The sequence below is a fragment of the Nicrophorus vespilloides genome, unplaced genomic scaffold (genome assembly GCF_001412225.1).
Source record: "Nicrophorus vespilloides isolate i.1.1-1 unplaced genomic scaffold, Nicve_v1.0, whole genome shotgun sequence".
Lineage (NCBI taxonomy): Eukaryota > Metazoa > Arthropoda > Insecta > Coleoptera > Silphidae > Nicrophorus > Nicrophorus vespilloides.
In genome coordinates, this window is record NW_017095532.1 from 102,467 (window position 1) to 124,141 (window position 21,675).

At 33.9% G+C, this 21,675-nt stretch overlaps 1 protein-coding gene across 1 annotated transcript; it reads left to right on the plus strand.

Annotated features, from left to right (window-relative positions):
• The first annotated feature begins 3,224 nt into the window (after window positions 1-3,224).
• Window positions 3,225-21,357, plus strand: LOC108569059. The gene is made up of 52 exons (XM_017930454.1): window positions 3,225-3,750; window positions 4,778-4,822; window positions 4,880-5,502; window positions 5,603-6,039; window positions 6,100-6,451; window positions 6,511-6,808; window positions 6,865-7,038; window positions 7,098-7,207; window positions 7,648-7,983; window positions 8,036-8,406; window positions 8,470-9,056; window positions 9,114-9,805; window positions 9,867-10,052; window positions 10,114-10,283; window positions 10,343-10,720; window positions 10,783-11,008; window positions 11,080-11,296; window positions 11,359-11,624; window positions 11,681-11,878; window positions 11,937-12,251; window positions 12,319-12,471; window positions 12,543-12,746; window positions 12,911-13,066; window positions 13,128-13,369; window positions 13,457-13,769; window positions 13,827-13,966; window positions 14,027-14,263; window positions 14,324-14,522; window positions 14,580-14,779; window positions 14,831-14,980; window positions 15,039-15,216; window positions 15,273-15,488; window positions 15,551-15,796; window positions 15,930-16,160; window positions 16,218-16,553; window positions 16,629-16,797; window positions 16,860-17,041; window positions 17,097-17,251; window positions 17,318-17,552; window positions 17,609-17,894; window positions 17,960-18,371; window positions 18,439-18,680; window positions 18,743-18,954; window positions 19,017-19,176; window positions 19,233-19,626; window positions 19,744-19,944; window positions 20,005-20,126; window positions 20,182-20,303; window positions 20,456-20,567; window positions 20,640-20,771; window positions 20,824-21,023; window positions 21,083-21,357. The coding sequence occupies exons 1-52, from the start codon at window positions 3,687-3,689 to the stop codon at window positions 21,152-21,154; spliced, it is 12,654 nt and encodes a 4,217-aa protein (XP_017785943.1). The 5' UTR covers window positions 3,225-3,686; the 3' UTR covers window positions 21,155-21,357.
• The last annotated feature ends 318 nt before the right edge of the window (window positions 21,358-21,675 follow it).

Consider the following 21,675-nt stretch of genomic DNA (forward strand, 5'->3'; position numbering starts at 1 on the left):
AATTGTTAAAGAAAATATACGTTTTTTCATGTCCTAGTGGACTTACACCACTTTCCATAATAATATATTTTTTAAAATAAAAAAAGAGGAAATTAAGTCCATATTTTTATAAAAAATTTAAATATAAAAAAAATAAAATGTAGAAATGTAAATATATGAATAATCAACTTTATTATGAATTAATTTATATTAAAAAGAAAATATAAATAACCAAGTGAAAAATGTAAGTATTTACTTAACATAACTGAAAATTAAAAATATGTTAAACTTATTTCTTTTTTACCGTTAGCATAATGAAGTATTAATGGTAAAAAGGTGGTATGTATTTTATACAATGCATTTTAAACAATGGAAACATAATAATATTGCTGAGATGTTTGGTCTTCCTGGTTTTTCAAATAAGAAAATTACTTTAAATGGAGCATTTTCTTCCACAGTGATTTTGTAATAAATGTTGTGCCGTTCATCTCTTTTAAATATCATCCAGCATATTTTCAGCCATTTTACAATTTCTCCGTCCGTTTTTTTTTTCCTGTTTAATATTGCCTCTTCTAGACATTTGGTTCAAAAAAAAAACTCTTGTTTCATTTCATACAAAATGAAGCTATACTTTTTCAGCAATTCTTTATTATATTATAATAGTCTTGAGAAGTATATAATTGATCTTTTTTCCTTACTACTATTTTCAAAACTCCAAAATCTCTGACGTTTGGAAGAAACCCGAAAATAGAAATTTGTGGTCAATAATATTTATGTTATTGTCAGCTGATTAAACAATTCTTAACTACATCAGTACGAGCTGAATATTTAGATTTTGTCCGGTATGCTATAATGTGGTATTGGGTTGTAACATTCTGAATATGTTTCAAGCAGCAAGATTCTACTCCCTCCGCACCTCGCGATGCTACAGTTTCTTCCCACGCATACATATGAACTTTGTTGTCATGAAAATTATGAAAACCTTCATTAAGAACATACATATTTCGCTTATAATATACAACAGAAACTGATAATTTGGGATATGGAAGGATCAAACGAAAAAGCGAAATATTCATCTGAGTACTTTAATGCTAAGTTTTGATCTTCTTTTAAAAATTTTCTAACCAGTTCTGCATTACTTAAATGGATGCTATGTTCTTCCATTAGGCTGCTTTTTTCATCAAAGTCGGATGTAGCTTTAAACAAATCACATTTTTGGGATCTTTGGGCTCGCTGAGAAATGTTGTATTGATCACTTCACACTTTTCAACATACAAGTTGTACATTTTTCTTATGTTCAATTCAGAACTCAAGTATTTTCTGTCTGGATTATGATAACGCGCGTAATGACATTCATAGTATGTGATCTTTTAAGGCATCCACTGCAAGATCCTTTCATTTTTCCATGTAAGTCATTTTCTAATACCTTCGATTTGAGTAGTCTTTCTATAGATATTTCAAATGTTCCTATAACGAAGTTTTAACATACTACAAGGCTTTCCTTTTTCAATTTTATCAAGTATGTATAAATATAATATCTGGCTGATCATTTAAAATTTCTACGTCGTCTTCTTTTTACTTTCGATGAGTAGGCACACAAGAATATATTTTGTTTTTTAAATTCCCCTATTTAAAAAAATAAATAATACATAATTTCTTTGCAGGAATAATATTTCCGGTTTTTGTATAATATTTTTCGCCTCTATTTCTTTTAACATTTCTAGTCATTATATTCATAATATAATCGAAAATTAATAACATCTTCTTAGTCAGTGGTTGAATCAGTTAATTCCAAATTTCTATTTGTTTGTGTTTATATAATAATGCGACTAAGAGACGCCTTGGATGTCTCTAGTTCGTTAATACACTATATTAATAATAACAATTATAATAATAATGGTTGGACACAACAATATTATTTATTTCTCTGCATTCAAATTGCCAGTATAATTGAGGTAATAAAAATAATTGCTGTATTTTAGGAAAAAAAAAATTAGGAAAATTGTTCTTCCCATTTCTTTTCAAAAAAAAATAAAAAAATTCAAACAGAAATGATAATATAAATTCCCTTTTGATAATAATTGGCTTTTAGCACTAAATATAATTATAGCTCTATACAAAAATGTTTTTGAAACGGACATATTTATTTTCTCTCCAAAATTAACGGTTTAAATCGTTTTATATTATTATTACGTGCATCGTAAAATTTATTATATTATATGCCAAAATTACGTGATATTTGTATCAAAACACATTTCTCCTCTAATAAATAACAAATAAGATTCTTTGGATTATGGCATTTATTGCCAACCCTAGACTGCAACAAGGAAAATAAACCGACGAACGCATGCTGAAAAGGTTTGATGATTTATAAGACCGTAGTCGTTTTTCTCAAATTCAAAACCGTCGGTTTGGGCGTGAGGTCCTTGATGGTTATGGGCACCATTTTCTTTTAATGAAAGTAAGAATTCACTCTGTTTCTTTGTTCTGCTCTCCTCAATAGCAAAAACATTTCTTCTTTCCTCTATTCATGGCACATCATCATCTCTCTTCACGGACTCTCCCGAAGCCCACAACAGCCTTCCTTCACGGTTGAATCTCGACACTTCTCAACGCTTACTTTATAAAGATATTAATGCTATCAAATTATATATTTTTTAGTTCGACATAGTATTTAGAAAAATAGTTTCTGATATATTATACAATTATAAAAAAAAATATAAATTTACGCTTTCCAAAGATCTAAAATAAGTTTTTCAATCATCTTTAATATTGAATGCTTAAAGTAGCATAAATTGTGCAGCAGAATTCTTGTTATAAGTACAAGGAAGAAGATATTGCAATTGAAACTTATGTGCATTCTTACGATCGTATGAAAACAGAAAACATGTTATAACTCCTGTTATTTATTTAATTTACTCGTCGAGCGGGTATTTATGCAATAATTAAAAATAATCAAAGAAATTATTTTGTCAATTAGTTGAACAAACTATTATTAACGAGTTTTATAGTTATTTATATTTAATGAGAAATATTTATATTAATCTAAGTTGTTTATTAATAGCATTCGAGTGAGATATACAGAGTGACGCGAATTGCGGATATTTTGTCGGTGCCACAGACTTAATGAAACAATTTATGAGCACAATTAACGCGCATCCGGGACCATCACTCTGTACTGAAGGCTTCAGAATTTGTTCCATTATGAACAACAACAGTTTTCATCCTTTTTCATACTAATAGAAATAAGATGATACCAGTTGAAGCCATAACATTTTAGCTAATCACCTGTTATCGATGTTAAGAGTGAGGATAACCCGGTGCTTAAAATCAGATTTCAAGGGTTTTATTAGTGTTGTTGTTTTTCAACAGTGTTTATCCTTCTTTACTGCAGTCCATTAACCAATTGAGTTGTTTGGCGTAAACACAGAAAAAATAAAATTGAAGGAGGAACAGTGACGTGTCAACCTTCGACCCCGTGAGCTCGGTAATCTCTTTCTTTCTAAGCCGTTGCAGGCCATAAAGTATGTGACCTTTGCATTGGTTAGATCGGTAACGGACCACTCCAGAACAGTATCAGTTAGTTGGTTGATCAGTGAAGAAGGGAAGGTTTCGTCTGTTAAAATTTAGTGATCGAAGGTGAATGATAATCGGGCAGTTGCGTGGATAATTTAAAGCACTCCTGAAGCACCAGGAGAGTTTTCAGGATGAAGATCTGGATCACCTATCTTTGTAGCGCACTAATCGTGTCTGCAATTTCAGCGAAATACAGTAAGTACAAATTGCAAGAACCGATGAACTTAGATTAGATCTATTATAAAATAAGACAGCTCTTGAATTTCACTGAAAGTCTGTGAATTTGCTTTCGAGAAACTTTTCTCCCGCCTCAGGCTGCCTGTATCCGGTTTATTTTTTATTTGATAAACCGTTTACGCAATTTGTTGCATGGCGTATTACATATTGATTAGATAACATTTTCTCTAAGACGCACAGTTCGAAAAGCATTTAATGTAAGAAAACTTCGATGCACTTAATCATTCACGCATAAACAAATTAAACTTTTTGATTCAGTTAAAATATACATCTTCAAAACTTAATACAACAATTTTAAATTGTCGCTAGCTATTTTTAGAGCATATTATATTATCTTATAAATAGTGCAAAAAAAAGAATAATATTTTTTTTGTCCATAACATAAATTAAATATATAATAAATATAAAAAATACTATATAAATAAATAAAAATATATTATAAACAATTCTATATAATTAAGTAAATACATTTAGACAAGGAGCTAAAGACCTCAATATTAGATGTAAATATAGAAATTATTAGATATTTATATATTCAAATTTATAATTTATTTTACTTGTAAAAGAAATATAAAATGTTAAGAGGCAACAAATTATTATTTAGTAGCATGTAAGTGATGCTGAAACTATGAATTCTGAAGATAATTATTAGTTAAAGAATAAAAAAACTTAAAATATTGTTCTTTTATATGTCAAAAATAAATTACTGAATATAGATTGAGTTTAATAGAATTTTCATAAATTTGGGAAGGAAGAAGAAGAACAAACTACAGAGATTTGAATGAGCTTAATGTTTCAATTTTGTGTAATTCAGTACAAAATCAAAATCTGGTCATTTCAGTTACATCTACTATTTTATAATTTCTTCTGTAAATGTATATCTTTTTTCTGTTTTGACTATGTAAAAAAAATAGTACAACATAAATACAATTTGTACAGAAATATAGGAAAAATTCTAGATTTTTATTGTAATGCTTAATTTCAGATCCACTAAGAGATCCTTCAAAATGCGGTAATCCAACATGCGATGGTAAGTGTTCAACAAATTAATTCTAGATACCAACTATTTTTTTACTTTAATTTTTAGAAGAAAAAGATGCAAGCGAAAAGTTTCGTTACATGGTTGGAACTCAACACAAGTACAAATATTTCGTGCAGGCAAACACTCTTTTCCAAGGAACTAGCAAAAACGAGTCAAAATTGTACATCGAAGCCACCGTTCAATTAGAGTTTCTAACAAAGTGTGATGGCCTTCTCAAGGTGTCAGATGTCAGGTTGAGAGACGAGGCCATCGTCGATGCACCAAGAGTCGAGCAAAATGAGAATGAATACGAATTCGAGGATGAAGAAATGGAATCCGGTTTGCACGAAAACAGCAATATGTTTTCTGAAAGCTTGTCCGAATTTCCACTGCGTTTCGAATTCCAAGACGGAATGATCTCAGAAGTCTGCTCATATGACGAAGAGAAACAATGGGTGATGAATTTTAAGAAGGGTCTTCTCTCCATGATGCACAACACCATGAGACGCTTTGACTTGGATTACGAAACTGACGAGGAAGATATTCGAGGAAAATGTCAGACTTCTTACAAGATCCTGGGCACAAATGAGACTAGCTTAATTGTAGAGAAAACGAAGAACCTTAATACGTGCATTGGAAGGTCCAAATTTCATTCAATGGTGCAGTCGACCCCTTACAATTTTAAAGTGGTAAATATGATTACAGTAATATTTATTAATAATAAATTAGTTTAATCACTATATACAAATAATATAGACTTTCAAATAAATAATAATAAATTATTTACAGAATAACCAAGAACAAGGCAGTTTACTTCGTTCGCGTAGTCGATGTGAATTATCAATTGATCATCACATTTACAATGAGATAAACTGCGAGGAAACTCACGTATTCGAACCATTCGCTAATAAAGCTTCTGGTGCAACCACAATTCTGAGACAAAGATTGCTATTGCTTAGCGAGGAACCAGAGACGGTAGATGATCAGCCAGATATCGAGAGCAGGTTTTCACTGATTTATGATCACGTTCCTACCCCAAAGCCGACATCAAAGGAATTGAAGACATCAAGAGATCTGATCAAAAAATTGTGTCAGCTGAGCACGGAAGATGTGGATATGGTATTTTCGGATTTATTCACAAAGTTTATTCATACTTCGAGGATTTTATCATATCCCGCCATTTCGGCTCTCTACGGTCATTCAGCTACACTATGTCCCACGGGAAAGTAAGTAAACTGTAAGTTATGATGTGAATAGACTTGAAATCATATTTATTTATTTCTTAGGAAACATCTTCTAGAAGCACTGCCTTACCTAGGTAGCAATGCCGCAGTTTCACTCATGACGGATGTGATTTTGAAGGGAGGCTTGCCGGAAGAAACCGTTCGTGAGTGGATTGTGCATATAGCGCTTATACCAAGACCGGACGCCTCCATGATGAATTCCGTTTCCGAATTGCTGCAGAGCAGAGATGATCCATCTACCGTGCTGGGAATTGCGGCAATTACTTACACCTACTGCAAACAGAACGAGAATTGCCGTAACGACGAAAATGTCGATTCGATTATACAGAAATTCGAAGAACGTATCACGGAAATTTACAACGATCGTCGGTCGGATCGCGTAACGGAGGAAACGGTATATCAAAAATTAACCAGAATAAATGATTACAATTCTAATTGAATTGATGATTACAGATACTTGTAACGCTCAAGGCAATCGCCAACATCGGCGTAACCAGCGAACAGTTCAATGAGAAACTTAGGGATATGATTGAAGATGACACCTTGCAGATCTCTATAAGGGTTGCAGCCATCGATGCACATAGGCGCTTTGATTGCGAGTCATCTCGCTCGTACTTTGAGCAAATATTTCGCAACGAAGTTGAAGATGTCGAAGTGAGAATCGCATCGTATTTGCAAGTAATGCGGTGTCCTACTTATTTGGTCATGAGAACAATTAAACATACTTTGGAACATGAAGAAGTAAACCAAGGTATAAGATTATTGAAAATTTTCACTATCATTATAATATGCGGACATTTGTTTCAGTTGGATCATTTGTTTGGTCACATTTACATAATTTGTTGAAATCATCGATTCCGAGTCGAGTTGAGATCCAGGGCATGCTTTCCGATGACGACTTGAGCAAAAAGTTCAGCAGTGACATGCGTAAATTTTCGCATAATTTCGAAGGGTCCGTTTTCTTCGAAGACTACAACGTTGGTATGTTATACAATCGATACTTAATATATATTATGATTTATCCAATATGTTTTCTTTAGGTGCAAATTATGAAAGCAACGTCATATTCTCTCCATCATCTTATGTGCCGAAATCTGCAATGCTCAATTTGACTGTGGACTTGTTTGGGGAATCAGTTAATATGTTTGAGGTAAGTTGTTACCATTTTTAAAGTCAGTGTCCGGTTTCATAGAAGCTTGAATCAAATAATCTATTAATATTTAGTACAAATACTAACATAAACTAACTTTTGATAGTAGTGAAGATATTTAAAAAATAATATAATTAAATATTATTTTCTCAAATATTTGATTATTGTATAACAATAGTGTTCATTGACTCTTTGCAGCAATTCAGTTATATTTTATATTTTCGTATATTACTGATTTCACTGAATTAATATGTCATGAATTATTTTATTTGTTAATACAAAGGAAGTACTAAAAATACTATTTTGAAAATTTACACATGTTTAATAATTATTATTAAACTAATCCAACTAATAAACTAATCCAACTTTTATTATTTATTATTATATAGCAATACCAAATAATATTTCAATAAAGTGTTTAACTGGTTGATTTGTCTTAGGTATACGGTAGAATGGAAGGATTCGAGCACTATTTGGAATCGGTTTTTGGAGCAAAAGGACCGTTAAGCACTAAAAAATTCAGAGATCATCTGCCCATTCCAATTCCAAATATGAGATGGGCTCGAGACATTTCGGACGACGAGCAATTAAAATCTGAAATTGATACAGTGCAGACCGCAAATCAGAAAAATCATGATGAACCGAAGGTATCCCTAGGCATGAAATTATTCGGAAACGAGATCAAGTACGCGACTTTCAATGGTGACGAAGAGATAAAGCAGGCACTCGCCGACCTCAACCCTGCTGATCATTTGAAACGAATTCTTTCCGGAAAAGTATGTGCATTAATATTAATTGCATTCATCTTATTAAATCACGTAATTGCAGGAAATTAATTATAGCAATTCCGCAATGTTCCTGGACAGCAGTTATGTCGTATCCAGTGGAGCTGGGTTACCAGTAACTTTGAACGCTATTGGAACGACATCGATTAGCATGCAGCTGAGAGGATCGCTGAAAGCTAACAATTTTATAAAGACGAAAGAATTGGAACTTGTAGGTAACGTGAAGCCCAGCATCGTTGTGGATATCGTGGGCAGCATGTCGTTGGACGCGTATTATGCTACGACGGGAATCAAATTGAAAACAAGCATGTACACATCTAGTGCAGTCGAAGGGCACGTCAAAATTAAAGGTGCCAAGCTAGTGAGCATTAAATTCGGCATTCCCAAAAGAAACATAGATATTTTTGCTGCAAAGTGAGTACAATTTATGTTCAAACCATTTCAGGTTTTCTTACAATTTTGATTTTCTGCTTATAGATCTGAATTATATGTAATGAAAGGTAGCGAAGAGATACAGCAGGAAGGACAAAAAGAAGCGTATGTGACAGAGTCCGCTTGCTCTTGGCCAGCAGTAGAGAAAACCGTGGGTTTACAGATGTGCGTCGACTATCATTTCTCTAACGTGACACAAGTAAATAACGCCTCGTACTTTATATTGGCTGGGCCGGCCGGCTTCAGGTTGTCTTTGCAAAAGACTGATCCAACTGCGACCACTTACTTGCTAGAATACAAATGGGTAGAGAAGTCCACCGGAAGCTATGCCAGCATTACATTCGATACTCCAGGCTCAAGTGCGCGACGTGTGCTCTCTGCCAATCTAACCATCGACAGTGTAAGTCGCAATTTGACAGTCCAATTTCAGTCTACGGAAGGCACAGCTTTAGCACGAGGTAGATACAAGAACACGGAGATGGAGAAGTACTTGCAATTCGCATTAGATATTAACGAGGAGACCAATTTCGATATGCTAGTATCTCTGGAAAAGCAAGAAATTCGAAATGGATTCATGTTCCACCCCAGGTGTTACTTGGCAATTAAAGACGATCGGATTGCAGACCTCGAAGGTTTGTCAATAAACTTGTAATCAAACAGTATAATTTAATAATTATTCTATTCACCAGGTACAGTCAAACAAATCACAAAGTCAGGAATTTCACAGTACGACGTGGATCTGAAATTTAAAACAAAAAGATTGAATTCTAAACTCTATGGATACATCTCTAGAGATGACGCGTCTGTCAGCAGCACGTTAAAGTTCACCTACAAATTTCAAAATACCAAGGAACACATTGTCCTCACCGATTTCTCGCTATCCAATCGTTCGACAAAGAACATATTCGTTTTACACGGAGATGCAAAGGTCACAGCTTCCGCATATCCAAACTACAACTTCAACTCCACGTTCAGCCTGCAGAGGTCCGGCGGTCACATCGAATCCAAATTTATAATAAACTCCAGTCCACATTTGCTATCAAACTTGAACGATGATCCTGAAATGCTCACTGTGCAGATGTTCTTATCATACAGGACTCTAACAAATGGAACTCGATTTAAGGTATCCGGCGCTGTAAGCAGACTTTCTACCGAGCTTGATGTTAAGGGACAACTATCTTATGATGTGATTGGATACAGTACAAATGCGATGGCACTCGTTCGGTACAACAAGGGCAAAGACATCGTAATTACCGTTTATTGGCATCATCCGCGGCAAACCTTAGAGACAATTGATGGTCGGTTGAATGTCACAATACCTGGTTTCGTACCGATGGTCCTGGAAGGAAAATTAAAGGAAAAAAATTCTGGAGATTATGCGGTAAATAATCAAGTATCAACATATGAACCAAATTCTCATATTTTATGTATATTAATTGTAGATTGACCTAAGTTGTACTTGGTTCAGCGGACACAGTATGTCATCTACAGGATTATACCAAGATAGAAGCACTCCATTAGCAGCCAATCATCATCTGAAGTTGGTCGTTCGATCGCCAAGCTTCAAGGACATAAATGCAATTTGTCATTTTTACCGAAATAATACCGAAATTATGATAGATATAAAGGTTTGAAAGTTAAAATAGTCTCATTGGAATAATGTTCACACCTACTCTCTTATTTTTTTAGGCTGATCAGCAAGATGAACAATACGCTTTATATTGGAAACACGTTCAGAACTCAAAGAACGAAATATTTTCAATTGGAAGAGTAATGTATAAATCAAAACTTTACTCAATTACCAGTTCAGTATCTTTGAAAGAGAAACGACAAATAAGACTGGAAGTACACATTGATCAGTAAGTTAAAATGGTATGTTTTAATATTGAAATAATATTAATGTTATAACTATGAACAGGATTCGAGATATATACCTATCGATGTGGATTGATAACAAGGAGGCTCGCAAAGAGGCCGGTTTAGAATTGAAGTGGGATGCTAATCGTGATCCGAACCAGAAGCTTGCTGTCACAGTTTATTACGCGTATTTAAAACCGTACAACTACGAAGCTAACTTTTACATTTCGTATCCAGGGCGAAATATAAGGGGTCAATATCTTTTCGTCATAAATGAGAATCACTTTTTAACTTTGGCGCAAGTGGCTTGGACTCCAGACGATGCATTCTCTGTAAGTTTCGAAGTCAACTATAAAAATGGTGCAGAGACTATGATAATGGTTCAGACTGAACTTCTGACGCCCTTCGATGACTGGAAAAGGACTTCTCTAAGCGGAGGGTGAGTTGCATATTTACAATCTATAATTTATAAAATGCGATTAATATTTTCGTTTTCTGTAGGTATTTACATAGCGAAAATAGTTATCGGTTGAACGGAAGCATGCATTGGCAGCAGAACCAGCATATTTCCATCGATCTTTTTGCCGATTATTTTGCTAAGGATTCGGTACTCCGGTGTGAATTTACAGGCTCCCTTGATAGTACCGTCCGGGATATATCTTCGCTTAGTGCAAGCGTGAAACACAGTCAAAACACTACGAAAGTGGATTCAGAACTATACTTGATGGTGAGTGTATAGGCAATGAAAAGTTTCTTTCTTTTCTATAATAAGAGTATTTGCTTTTCTTTTTTCTGCAGTATCAACCGAAAGAAAAGATAGCGCTCACCAGTTCTTGGGAAATTTTGCAAGACTCGCATATGAAAAATCTAACAGGTGTCGTCACACTTGTGAGTCCGTTCAAAGGATTCAATAAAGGACTCCTCGTAAGCAAGTTGTTAGTCACGAATTCAAGAACGTTACGAGGCGTAGCCAATTTAGATTTGGATCACAGAGAGTTTACAGTGAGCGTGGACGGTAGGAACTATACACACATTGAAAGATTATCAACATTTTGCTAATCATTTAACAATTTTCAGGTAATTTCCAACGGCTAACCAAAAACATGCTCGTGTTTAATATTACTACACCCATTGATAAATTCAAGAACATACATGGTCGCATTGGTTTATCTGAAGAGAATAGGTATTTGGTCGCGATGGTCGATTATCCATCGGGAAAGACCGGCGTGGAGATTCGTTTCCAAGTGGTTTCCTTTTCCGATCTTGATATGAAATTTAATTTAGCAACGCCCATTGAATTTCTACAGGAAGTCTTAATCGTAGCTAAATTAAAACCGGAAATGGTAATTTTAAAATAAAATTTACTCATATTTCTGATATTTATATTATATGTTTTCAGGCTGACTTCCGAATTGGATGGAATTCTTTGGTTGCTGGATTTTCAGGTGTTTGGCACTATACTGATATCATGAATTTCGAATACGCTTACAAAATTTTCACTCCAATCGATGGTTTCAAAGAAAACGGCATCGTTGCTAAACTTATATATAAGGAAGGTCTAGACATGGAACTTTCAACTAAGTTTGCTCAAAATAAGGTATGTTTCTGCTCTTCTATATGTTTTGAAACAATTTAAATCATTTATTAAATTTCAGTTGGGAATGATTATTCTTGGAAAACCGAAACCGAAAATACTGAAGGAATTAGGAATAAAAACTCAAGCGATATATAAAAAGAAACTGAATGTGTTTTCCGGATTTCTAGTTAAGCAAAAAACAGACAAAGTCGATGATGGTGAACATGAAGAAGATCCAATTAACTGGAGCGGATACATTGAATTGAATACATTAATATATCCGACTATGACTGCTGAAATCGACATCGATCAAAAGGGCACTGTGTACGACGTCGGGGCTACTTTAAAATTACCCGCTGGAAAAGCCGAGTTCAGGGATGAATTCGATTATATTGTATGATTATATTATTTATTGAAAGTTAGATATAATTTATTGTTAATTTTGATTATTTGTTTAAAAGGATCTTCTTAATATGAGAAACAAATTCAACCTGGTCACGCCTTACCCATGGTTCAAGGAAATAACATCTAATTACGAGTTAAAGATATCCATGGATAGGGAGTACCTAGTTTCCCTTGATCTAGATTATCTGAATGGTACGCGATGGATAAAGGTAGGCAATTCCTTAAATATAAACAAATTTGCTATTTTAAATTAATATATTGTCTGTTTCCATTATAATAGATGGGTACTCTTGCGCATTACATTAGACCAGCCGATCAAGAAGATGATACCGTTTATAATATAACTTTCCATGTGCACACACCATTCAAAACTCTCCCTTTGTTGGATATAAATGGAGCTCTAGCCTTAGACGATAATACCTACCATACTAACTTTTCCATGGTTACAAATAGCAGTGACATTGCCTTTGTCGGAGACTTGGAGGTAACGTTTAAATAGTTATTTATTAAAACCTTTATTTGTCTATTGGGAAAACAAAATTTTGTCCAGAAACAGACTTTCGAGAACCGAGTTTCTACTATACAAATAAATAATATATATTACTTTTTTATAACATTACTATTTTAAATATTTTTTTAAAATTTTAGTTGGATGACGGTTCGGTGGAAATGGAAATTACAAGTCACGCGATAACTCCGGTTCTGTTATTCCCAGCGTCGAAATTGTTTTTGAAAAAATACAACTCGAGTGATGAAAATCGTATTGAATGTCAATATCTGATGGTGACCAATAGGACAAACAAAGTAAGTTTAACTAACTAACTAAATAATTTCTTCAATTGTTATGTTTTTATGTTATTTGTAGTTTAATTTGGTTGCGGTATGGAATTACAAGACAAAAACGGATCTTCGAGTTTATGTTAACATGGAAACACCGTTCAAAGGTTTAGAGAAGACTGAAGCAGCAATCGAGTTACATGCGAAAGACAGTAGAAACGTATTAGCTCGAGCCAAACTTGTACTCTTCCCAATTGATTTAAAAGCAAATGCAACTATTCGCGATAACGATCTGCGCTCAATCATGTTTGTTGATTTTAGTGGAAGCAGGTTAGTTTTATAAATTTTATAGTTTTGCGATTAAATTTAAAAAATAATATTTTTATTTTAATCTTATTATTATTATTTACGTTACAGACACGTAATGACACTCAATGGGACAACTAGAGATGTTGGAAAAGGCAATCGGGAGCTTACAGGAGTGATGGCTATCGACGACAAAAAGCATAATATTACTGCACTTTTGGGCATTGAAAACGAACTACCAAGTAGCTTACAATTGAAAATGACACCACACAATGGAGGTTCGCCTCTCACCCTTGACTATAAACTGGTTTCTGGTACAGAAAGCTACATCATGACATCGTCTTTAAAACAAGCTAGCAATTTCATGACCTTCAAAGGAAAAGCGACTGTGCGACGAGAATATGACTGGGACATGCACTTAGAAGTAATATTGATGAATGAATTATATAATATAGTAACTAATGCATTTTTATATTTATAGATAGAGACATCGCATCAAAGATATAAGACATTTATAATTAACTCTAAAGCTGCTTCGAGCGTGTCTAACAAGAGTATTGCAATTGATGCCAAAACGCCATTCGAACGTTTAGAAAATATTCAAATGGGAATTTCCTTTGCGTAAGTAACACAAATTTCTTAATACCAAATCATTAACTAAATGAATATTAAAATTTCCAGACAATTACCAGAAGAGAGAGAGGCGCGTGGTTTCTACGTTTTAGGAGATACCAATGCCAGATTATGTACTAGGTGGACTTGGCTGCTATTCGAAAATATGAACGTGAAATTGATGGGCAATTACAAAAGAGCCAAAGAAGAAAGAACTGCAGCAATAAATGCTTTCTATGTGAATCCAAATAAAACCTTTAGTTCTGTCCGAGTTGGCGGCAACGTAGACATTAATAATATATGGATGTAAGTATACAATGTAATTACGAACTTATTCTAAATCTGATCTAAATGTAAATGCTTTAGAATGGCAGGAAATTTGACGTTCGGTCGTCCGGGACCGAATAAAGTAGACTTAATAGCAAACATGCAGTTGCCAAAGCCAAGTTCAGAATTGCATACTGTGACTGGAAAATTCTACCGTTCCAAAGATTTGTCCGATATTGAGTATCTTGCTAAATATAATACCTTGAAGTCTGCCAAAAACTTCGGATCCTCGGGCCACGTAAGGATTAGTTCCACATTGTTACTATATAAATATATCTATAATTTTTGCATTTAGCTGAGATATCAAAATGAAAAGAATATGAATGCTGATGTATTGATGGAATATTATGATAAAAACGTTCATAATTACGTAGATATCCGAGAAAAAGATGATATGGTCCACCTCATTTACAAATTAAGAACTCCTAAATTTCAACAAGAAGCTTTAATTATGAAAGCTACCTATATCAAATTGATGAATTATCACAACGTTACGTAAGTGATTGCATATTTAATAGAATTATTGATTTATTGGTATATTTTTAGTGGCGAGTTATTTTATCCTGGAAATACATCGGTAGCAAATGGTAATTTAAATTTCAAGGAGTTCGCTAACATGAATGGATTTGTAAATGTATCTACGCCTATTGAAGGTTTAAACTATACCGGAGTAAACTTTAATACGGAAACCAACCCGTAAGTATAATTATTTATTGCAAGAGGTAGTGGCTATTATTTCTTTTTCGGTCCAAAGGTCCACATACAATCGTTATGTTAATGTATTCTGGCCCACTAATAATGCACTCCTCGATTCTAAATGCATTACCACAGAAGTTGATGGTTCCGCTTTAAGCTATCGAACAGAAGGATTGTTGCTCTTGGAGGTTCCACTTGCTACACGACATATAGCTAAAGTAGATTATGAGTACAATGTGAGTGTAATAATATAAACATACAATGGAATTTATTTATATGATTGTTACTGTAGAAAAAGCCACTGAATAGTACTGGTCAAGCGACGGCAGTCTACAACAAGGATCCAATATTTGAGGCAATCTACAATTGTTTGTCAAAATCTAAAGCCGGCTTTGATAAGGATACTGTCCATGTAGAAGTGCAAAATAAATGGTTACCTGTCGGTGCCGACTACATCCATTCCTTCGAATACAATTCACCGGGAGACGGAACAAACATGCCGACTATGGTATGCACAACCATTTTAACTTTAAAATTATTAGTTTTTTTTAAATTACATTTATGTTACAGGATGAGAAGCATATAAACGTATATCAACTGAATAACAGGAGTGCACTTGACGTTACTGGTGATTTGCATATACACACCAGAAGTTCTGGACAGGAGATAACAGTCATCGCTATACATTCTAATCGTACTGTAAAATTGATTACAAACTATGATATCCTTGAACAAAAATTTAAACAAAATTCCCGTATGGAGCTTGGACCTACTGCATGGATAGCATACGAACTGGACATATTGAACAAAACTAATGTAAGACTAATAACTAGTTTTATTAGAATATCACAGATGATAATTGATTTTAAATATTAATTACTTTGGATTTAAAAGAATATTTTATAAAAATGCAATGTTTAGTATTAAATGAAACATTTATATCATATAGGATGCGTCTTCAGAAGCTCAAGAAATACAGATGAACCTGTCGTATCCGCGACGAAACTTCACGGCCGTAGGATCGTACAACCTCAGCGAAAACGCTCTGTCTTCAGAAATGGCTTTAGCTTGGGATAAAGAAGTTAAAACAGTTCAAGCAGGTTTTGACTGGACGCGGGACACCATTCATCCGAATCGTCAAACCGTTCTCCTTGGACTTAAACACCCTTCATTCGAAAAGGTAAGAAACGAAAATTAAAGAGAAGCAAGAGTGATTAACTATTTATTACTTTTATAGAATATTACTATATTTGGTGAATATGCGAAAACGGATCGCGTTTTGGCCGATGTGAAAATGTCGATTGACTATTCGCTAGATCCAGAAAAGATGGTGAAGCTCTCGGCATACGTTGCAAACAATGCTAACCAAAGCATGCCCTGGAATTACACTTATCGCTTGTGGACAGATCATAGAGCGACCAATTTGAATCTAAACGTGCAAGGAGGAATCTTTCATCGCCCTCGCTGGTACTACTCAAGAAATTTAGTCGACTACAAACGTACTTACTTGCCAGTTCAGTCAGGTGAAGGCAGTGTCAGATTAGATTTAGACCAACACGAATTGGAACTTAAGGTGATTCTAGCAATAACAACAAAACCTTTTTTAAAGTAATTGTAATAATAAAAAATATTTTATATATATTTTTAGAGGAAAACACTACACGAATTGTCTTATTTATGGGCTAAATATGCAGGAAAATTCCCTCTTTACACTGCGAATATGTCGGCCATTCACGGTGAAGATATTGATGCTGCTGGTTCATTCTATCTTAATATAAAAGAAAAGTTACTTCTATTTGAAGTTAATAAAACCGCAGGTAAAATAATATTTATATAAAATACTCTGTTGCAATTTGTTTAAAAACTATTCGATTTACAGATGCCAGTCAGAGTCTTCACATGCACGGATACATTCCAGATGCGCGAAGCGCCTACTTCGATATATGGCGAAATTTCGAAGATATACGCATATCTGATGTCTCTTACTTTTTGTTAATGAATCACTCGAGATTACTGGTGTCCAGTTTGCAATGGCGTCCGGAACTGAAACAAGACTTAAAGGTAAATTTTAAAAAAAAGTGGTTTAATAGACTTTCTAATTGTTATCACTATTCAGGATGGAATTCGTGAAGTCAGTGTTGGAATGTATAATTACACAATGGAGAGAAGTGAGTATTGGAGACAATACATTCGATCGGAAACGGGACTTGCCATCAGCGGTATTTGGGAGGACTGTAAACCGCACATCCAATATTTCTTAAATGATGTTAAGTATGTATATACTTATTATTCAATAATTATGTTTATTCATATTGTGTATTTGTTTTATGTTCATAGGGATTTGGTAGTTATCGAAGAAGATTTGGAAGAGTTGAAAGTATTTTTGAATAATTCGTATAACGCGAACGAATTTTACATTAAGGATATTACGAATTTTATGACATACGTGATCGATGAACTATCGATTAGGTCACATATCGAGTCGTTGCCGGCTATAGTGAATGAAATTTGGGATGTTATGGGTGAATCTGGAAAGAAAATACAGAAAGGAATCGTGTGGGTCATAGAAAAGGTATTTATCGATTATTGATAAGGAAATAGTTAATTTTAATATTAATGTCTTTATAGATTAAGGGTTATTACAAGAATGCAGCAGAATTTGTCAATGGAATTTTCCAAGGAGACTCGCTCGGACACTTCTCTGAAGCTCTAAAAGAATTAGTTGAAAAGTACGATACGTTTATTAAAGACATGCATGTTGCGTTCATACGCTACATGGAGCAATTGTGGAAACAAACGCACAAAATGATTCTAGACAATTGGCACAAAACGTTGGTTGCTATCGAACCAACGTTTATCAAGATGATCCATTATTTAGAGACAATTGCTTGGAACGCAAGTAAAGAATTTTTAGGTGAGTTATTTCAGCTTTTTTGATTTAAAAACAAACAACTGACAAATCTTAATCGATTGTTACAGACTTTATTTATATTCGTAAAAGCGAGATAATCGAGAACCCTTACTACGGTATGATTTCGAACTTGACCCATGACATGGGCATCTTCTATAAGGAAATGACGGGCAACGATACAATTGGTGCAACTTACAAGTACACAAAGGTCGCTTGGAAGTTCGTCAAAGAAAAATATTTTAAACTCGTACCGTTTGGCCAGGAATTGCAGGATATTATTGATGAAATCACCAACGAAGTCTCAGAATTGAAGAACATGCCATCTATTCGTTATGTTCTGGATCGATACAATAAAATTGAAGAACGCGTCACATGGTTTTACGATTATTTTGATATAGAAGGCAAAGTTCATCGACTCATAACTCTAATCCACCTAAAAGTGACCGACATGAAGCAGACCGCCTTGCAAGCGGAGAATAAGTTAGTACATCTAATTGCAAATTAAAAATGCGATTCAATCATTAATTTTAACATTTTTTTCAATTAGATACCGCGAAGCAAAGACGAAATTTATTTTCGAACCGGCGGAAGGAATTATGCACTTGGAGCAAAAGTTACCAATGTCGTGGCATGCTTTCAACGAAACACCGAACTTTGAAGAAATACCCGAGTATAAGACCTTCGCAGACTTGCAAGGTTACTTCACAACTTCCAAGATGACATTCTCTAATTTCTATCATGATTACAAACCATTCATCGATCCTTCAGATTGGTTACCACCCTTCAAAGGTAATTTAAATTGTATCAACATTTGTGCAATCAACGGATCTCATGAACTCAATCATTTTTAGCTCAAGCCATGTTGGTCGGTTCTCAATATTACGTAACATTCGATCGACAAGTTTACAACTTCGATGGGGATTGCACGTACCTTTTAGCGTCTGACTTCTTGGATAGAAACTTCTCCATTGCTGTTTCATATAAAAACAACAAAAAAGTAAAAACCAATGAGTTGTTAGTGGTCGTACATGACACCGTTATCCGCATTGATACATTCGCTAACGTGAGTTAATTTATCTTTGTTTAAAAAATATGAAAATATATATTTATTATCTGTCTATACAGAATATTCAAATCGGCAATGATAAGGCAACAACACGTTTACCATACCAGATTGGAGATACGTCATTGTATCAGGAAGCGGAGATCTTTAAGCTTGAAAGCAAAATGGGTTTCGAGTTGCAATGCAACATGAAATTTAATGTTTGTGCGTTCGAGGTTTCGGGTTTGTTTAAATTATATTTGCAAAAAAATCGCAATACTGTAACATGTCATTTACAGGATGGTACTTTGGAAAAACTGCCGGTCTTTGGGGAACTATGAACAACGAACCATTCGATGATCTTTCCGCGCCAAATAAAAAGATATTGGATGATGTACAGCAGTTCGGTCAGAGTTGGTCGTTAGATCAAAACTGTCCAACAAAGACAAGAGATCTCGCAGTTTCTTCTGTTGTTCGTAAACAGACGCAATATTTAAGGACCATGTGTTACTCGTTCTTTAACAGTACAGTCTCTCCATTTTCAACTTGCTTCCATAGAGTCGATAATATACCATTCTACGAAATGTGTTTGAAGAGTCACAACGAAGAGGAAGCTTGCTCCTCAGCCATCGCATACATGAAACTTTGTTCTTATATTAATACTCCCCTTAGAATACCAGATGCATGTGTCAAGTAAGTTTTTTGTAAAATTTATGATATCTACACACGTAAAAATATGACACCATATTTTATTTGTATGTTATTTTGTATTGGAAATTTCAAAGCAAATATGTTTATTTGAAATTGCAGATGCAGTATGCTCAATGGAAGTATTGTAGCCGAAGGCGAATTTGTGTCTCTGGATGCTGCCTCAGTTCCGCAATCGGCTGATATTGTTTTCATAATTGAAGCTAAAGACTGCAACAAAGATGTGCGGCAAAGAAAGAAATTGGATGAAATTGTGCAACAATTGAACCGCGAACTAAATGTACACGGAGTCAGAGACAATAGGTAATATAAATACTTTATGATATCATTTTGTAGACTATCATTTATTATGTATTTTCGCAGATATTCAGTGGTACTTTTTGGAGGTGACGGAGTTTATAATAAGCCGAGGAGTGTCGTAATCAACAGCAACGTATTTACCGAGCATCACTTTATCTCATCCTACTTTGATCACATACCAATCGGTAATTAATATTTTTTAGTTGATATTCATCATGTTAACAAAACATTTTATTTAAGGCAATGGCAGTTTGGACATCTACGCGGCAATCTCATACTCTGCAAAATTGATATTCAGACCTGGGGTATCGAAGACCTTTGTTCTATTACCATGCACAAGTTGTCAAGAATCGAATATGAAGGTGAGTGAAATCAAAGACTCAATATTTATCATCAACCCTCGTTGAAATGATAATTACTAAATACATCTTAAAATTTGAACTTAAAGGTTGAATTTCAATTTAAAGAATGAATCTTTATATATTATTATTATAATTTAATTATTTATTTTTAGCTGGATTACGCGATATTGCACCAATTGCTATTGGAAAATGATATAACACTGCACATATTAATGAATGAAGAGTTCCAATTGAAAAAGACACGAGTGAATAAAAACTTGTTCGGTAAGTATTTATCTTTATTAAATTAAATATTTAGATCAACATTAAAGAATAATATAAATATGTTGTAAATAGGATTGGACAGAACTTTGGCATACACAAAGAAAGATGCAGACGAGTTACGGGGTGATGCTACATTAAGAAAATCAGTGCAACTTCCAAAGTCTACTTTAGGATATTGTACTCCACTGGCGCTGGAAACTAATGGTAAGTTTCTAAGTTATGTGAAGTAGAAGATTATTATATAATTGATTTTCAGGTACCGTATTCAGTGGCAAAAAGTTAGAGACAGAAAAGTTAAAGTCGGCAAAGAAAATTGCAACAGTTTTTGCAAAAAGGGTCGCTCGTACTGCTGTCCCGAGCACTTGCAAAACTTGCGAATGCACCGGTCATAATACTGGTGTCTCCTACATGGAGTGCTTACCCTGCACATACCCGACGCCTGTTACAATAGATTATGTATGATATTTTTAATCATTTATTTCATAGTTTTAGTAATGTTTTATATTTTTTTATAGGGTTTCGATGAAGATGAGATGTTATCTATTTTGCAGCCCGGTGAAGATGATTTGTTCGATTACACGGACTGATCAATCATTTCTTATGTACTTCAATGATAATTAGATCGTAAATAACTACTTTAATTTATTCTTTATTTATTTAGTGAACTGTCAAAAGCTATGTGAGCTATGTTTCGATGCGTCTCCTAAGACTAAAATTATTTTACATAAAGCAGTATGGGGTAGACTAAATTGTCACAATAATATTAATCGAAACAAATTGCAAAAACAAGGAAAAGAAATAAATTAAATTAATATAATAATAAAAAAAATTTTTATTAACCTACGTCCTACAAAATATAAACCAATTTTTTTTTTAATATTTTATTAAAAAAATATCGCAGAATATTTATAATACAAATTCACAATATTATCCACTATCGCAAGTTATTTTCTGAAAACTGTGTAATAACAATAACAGCTAATAATAAGACTCAAACATTTGATACATTTAACCCTTTCCGGCCCAAAATACAAAATTGAATTTAGAATTAATGATTCCATTTGGAATCACTGTGCTGGAAAGGGTTAAATTAACATTATAATGATTA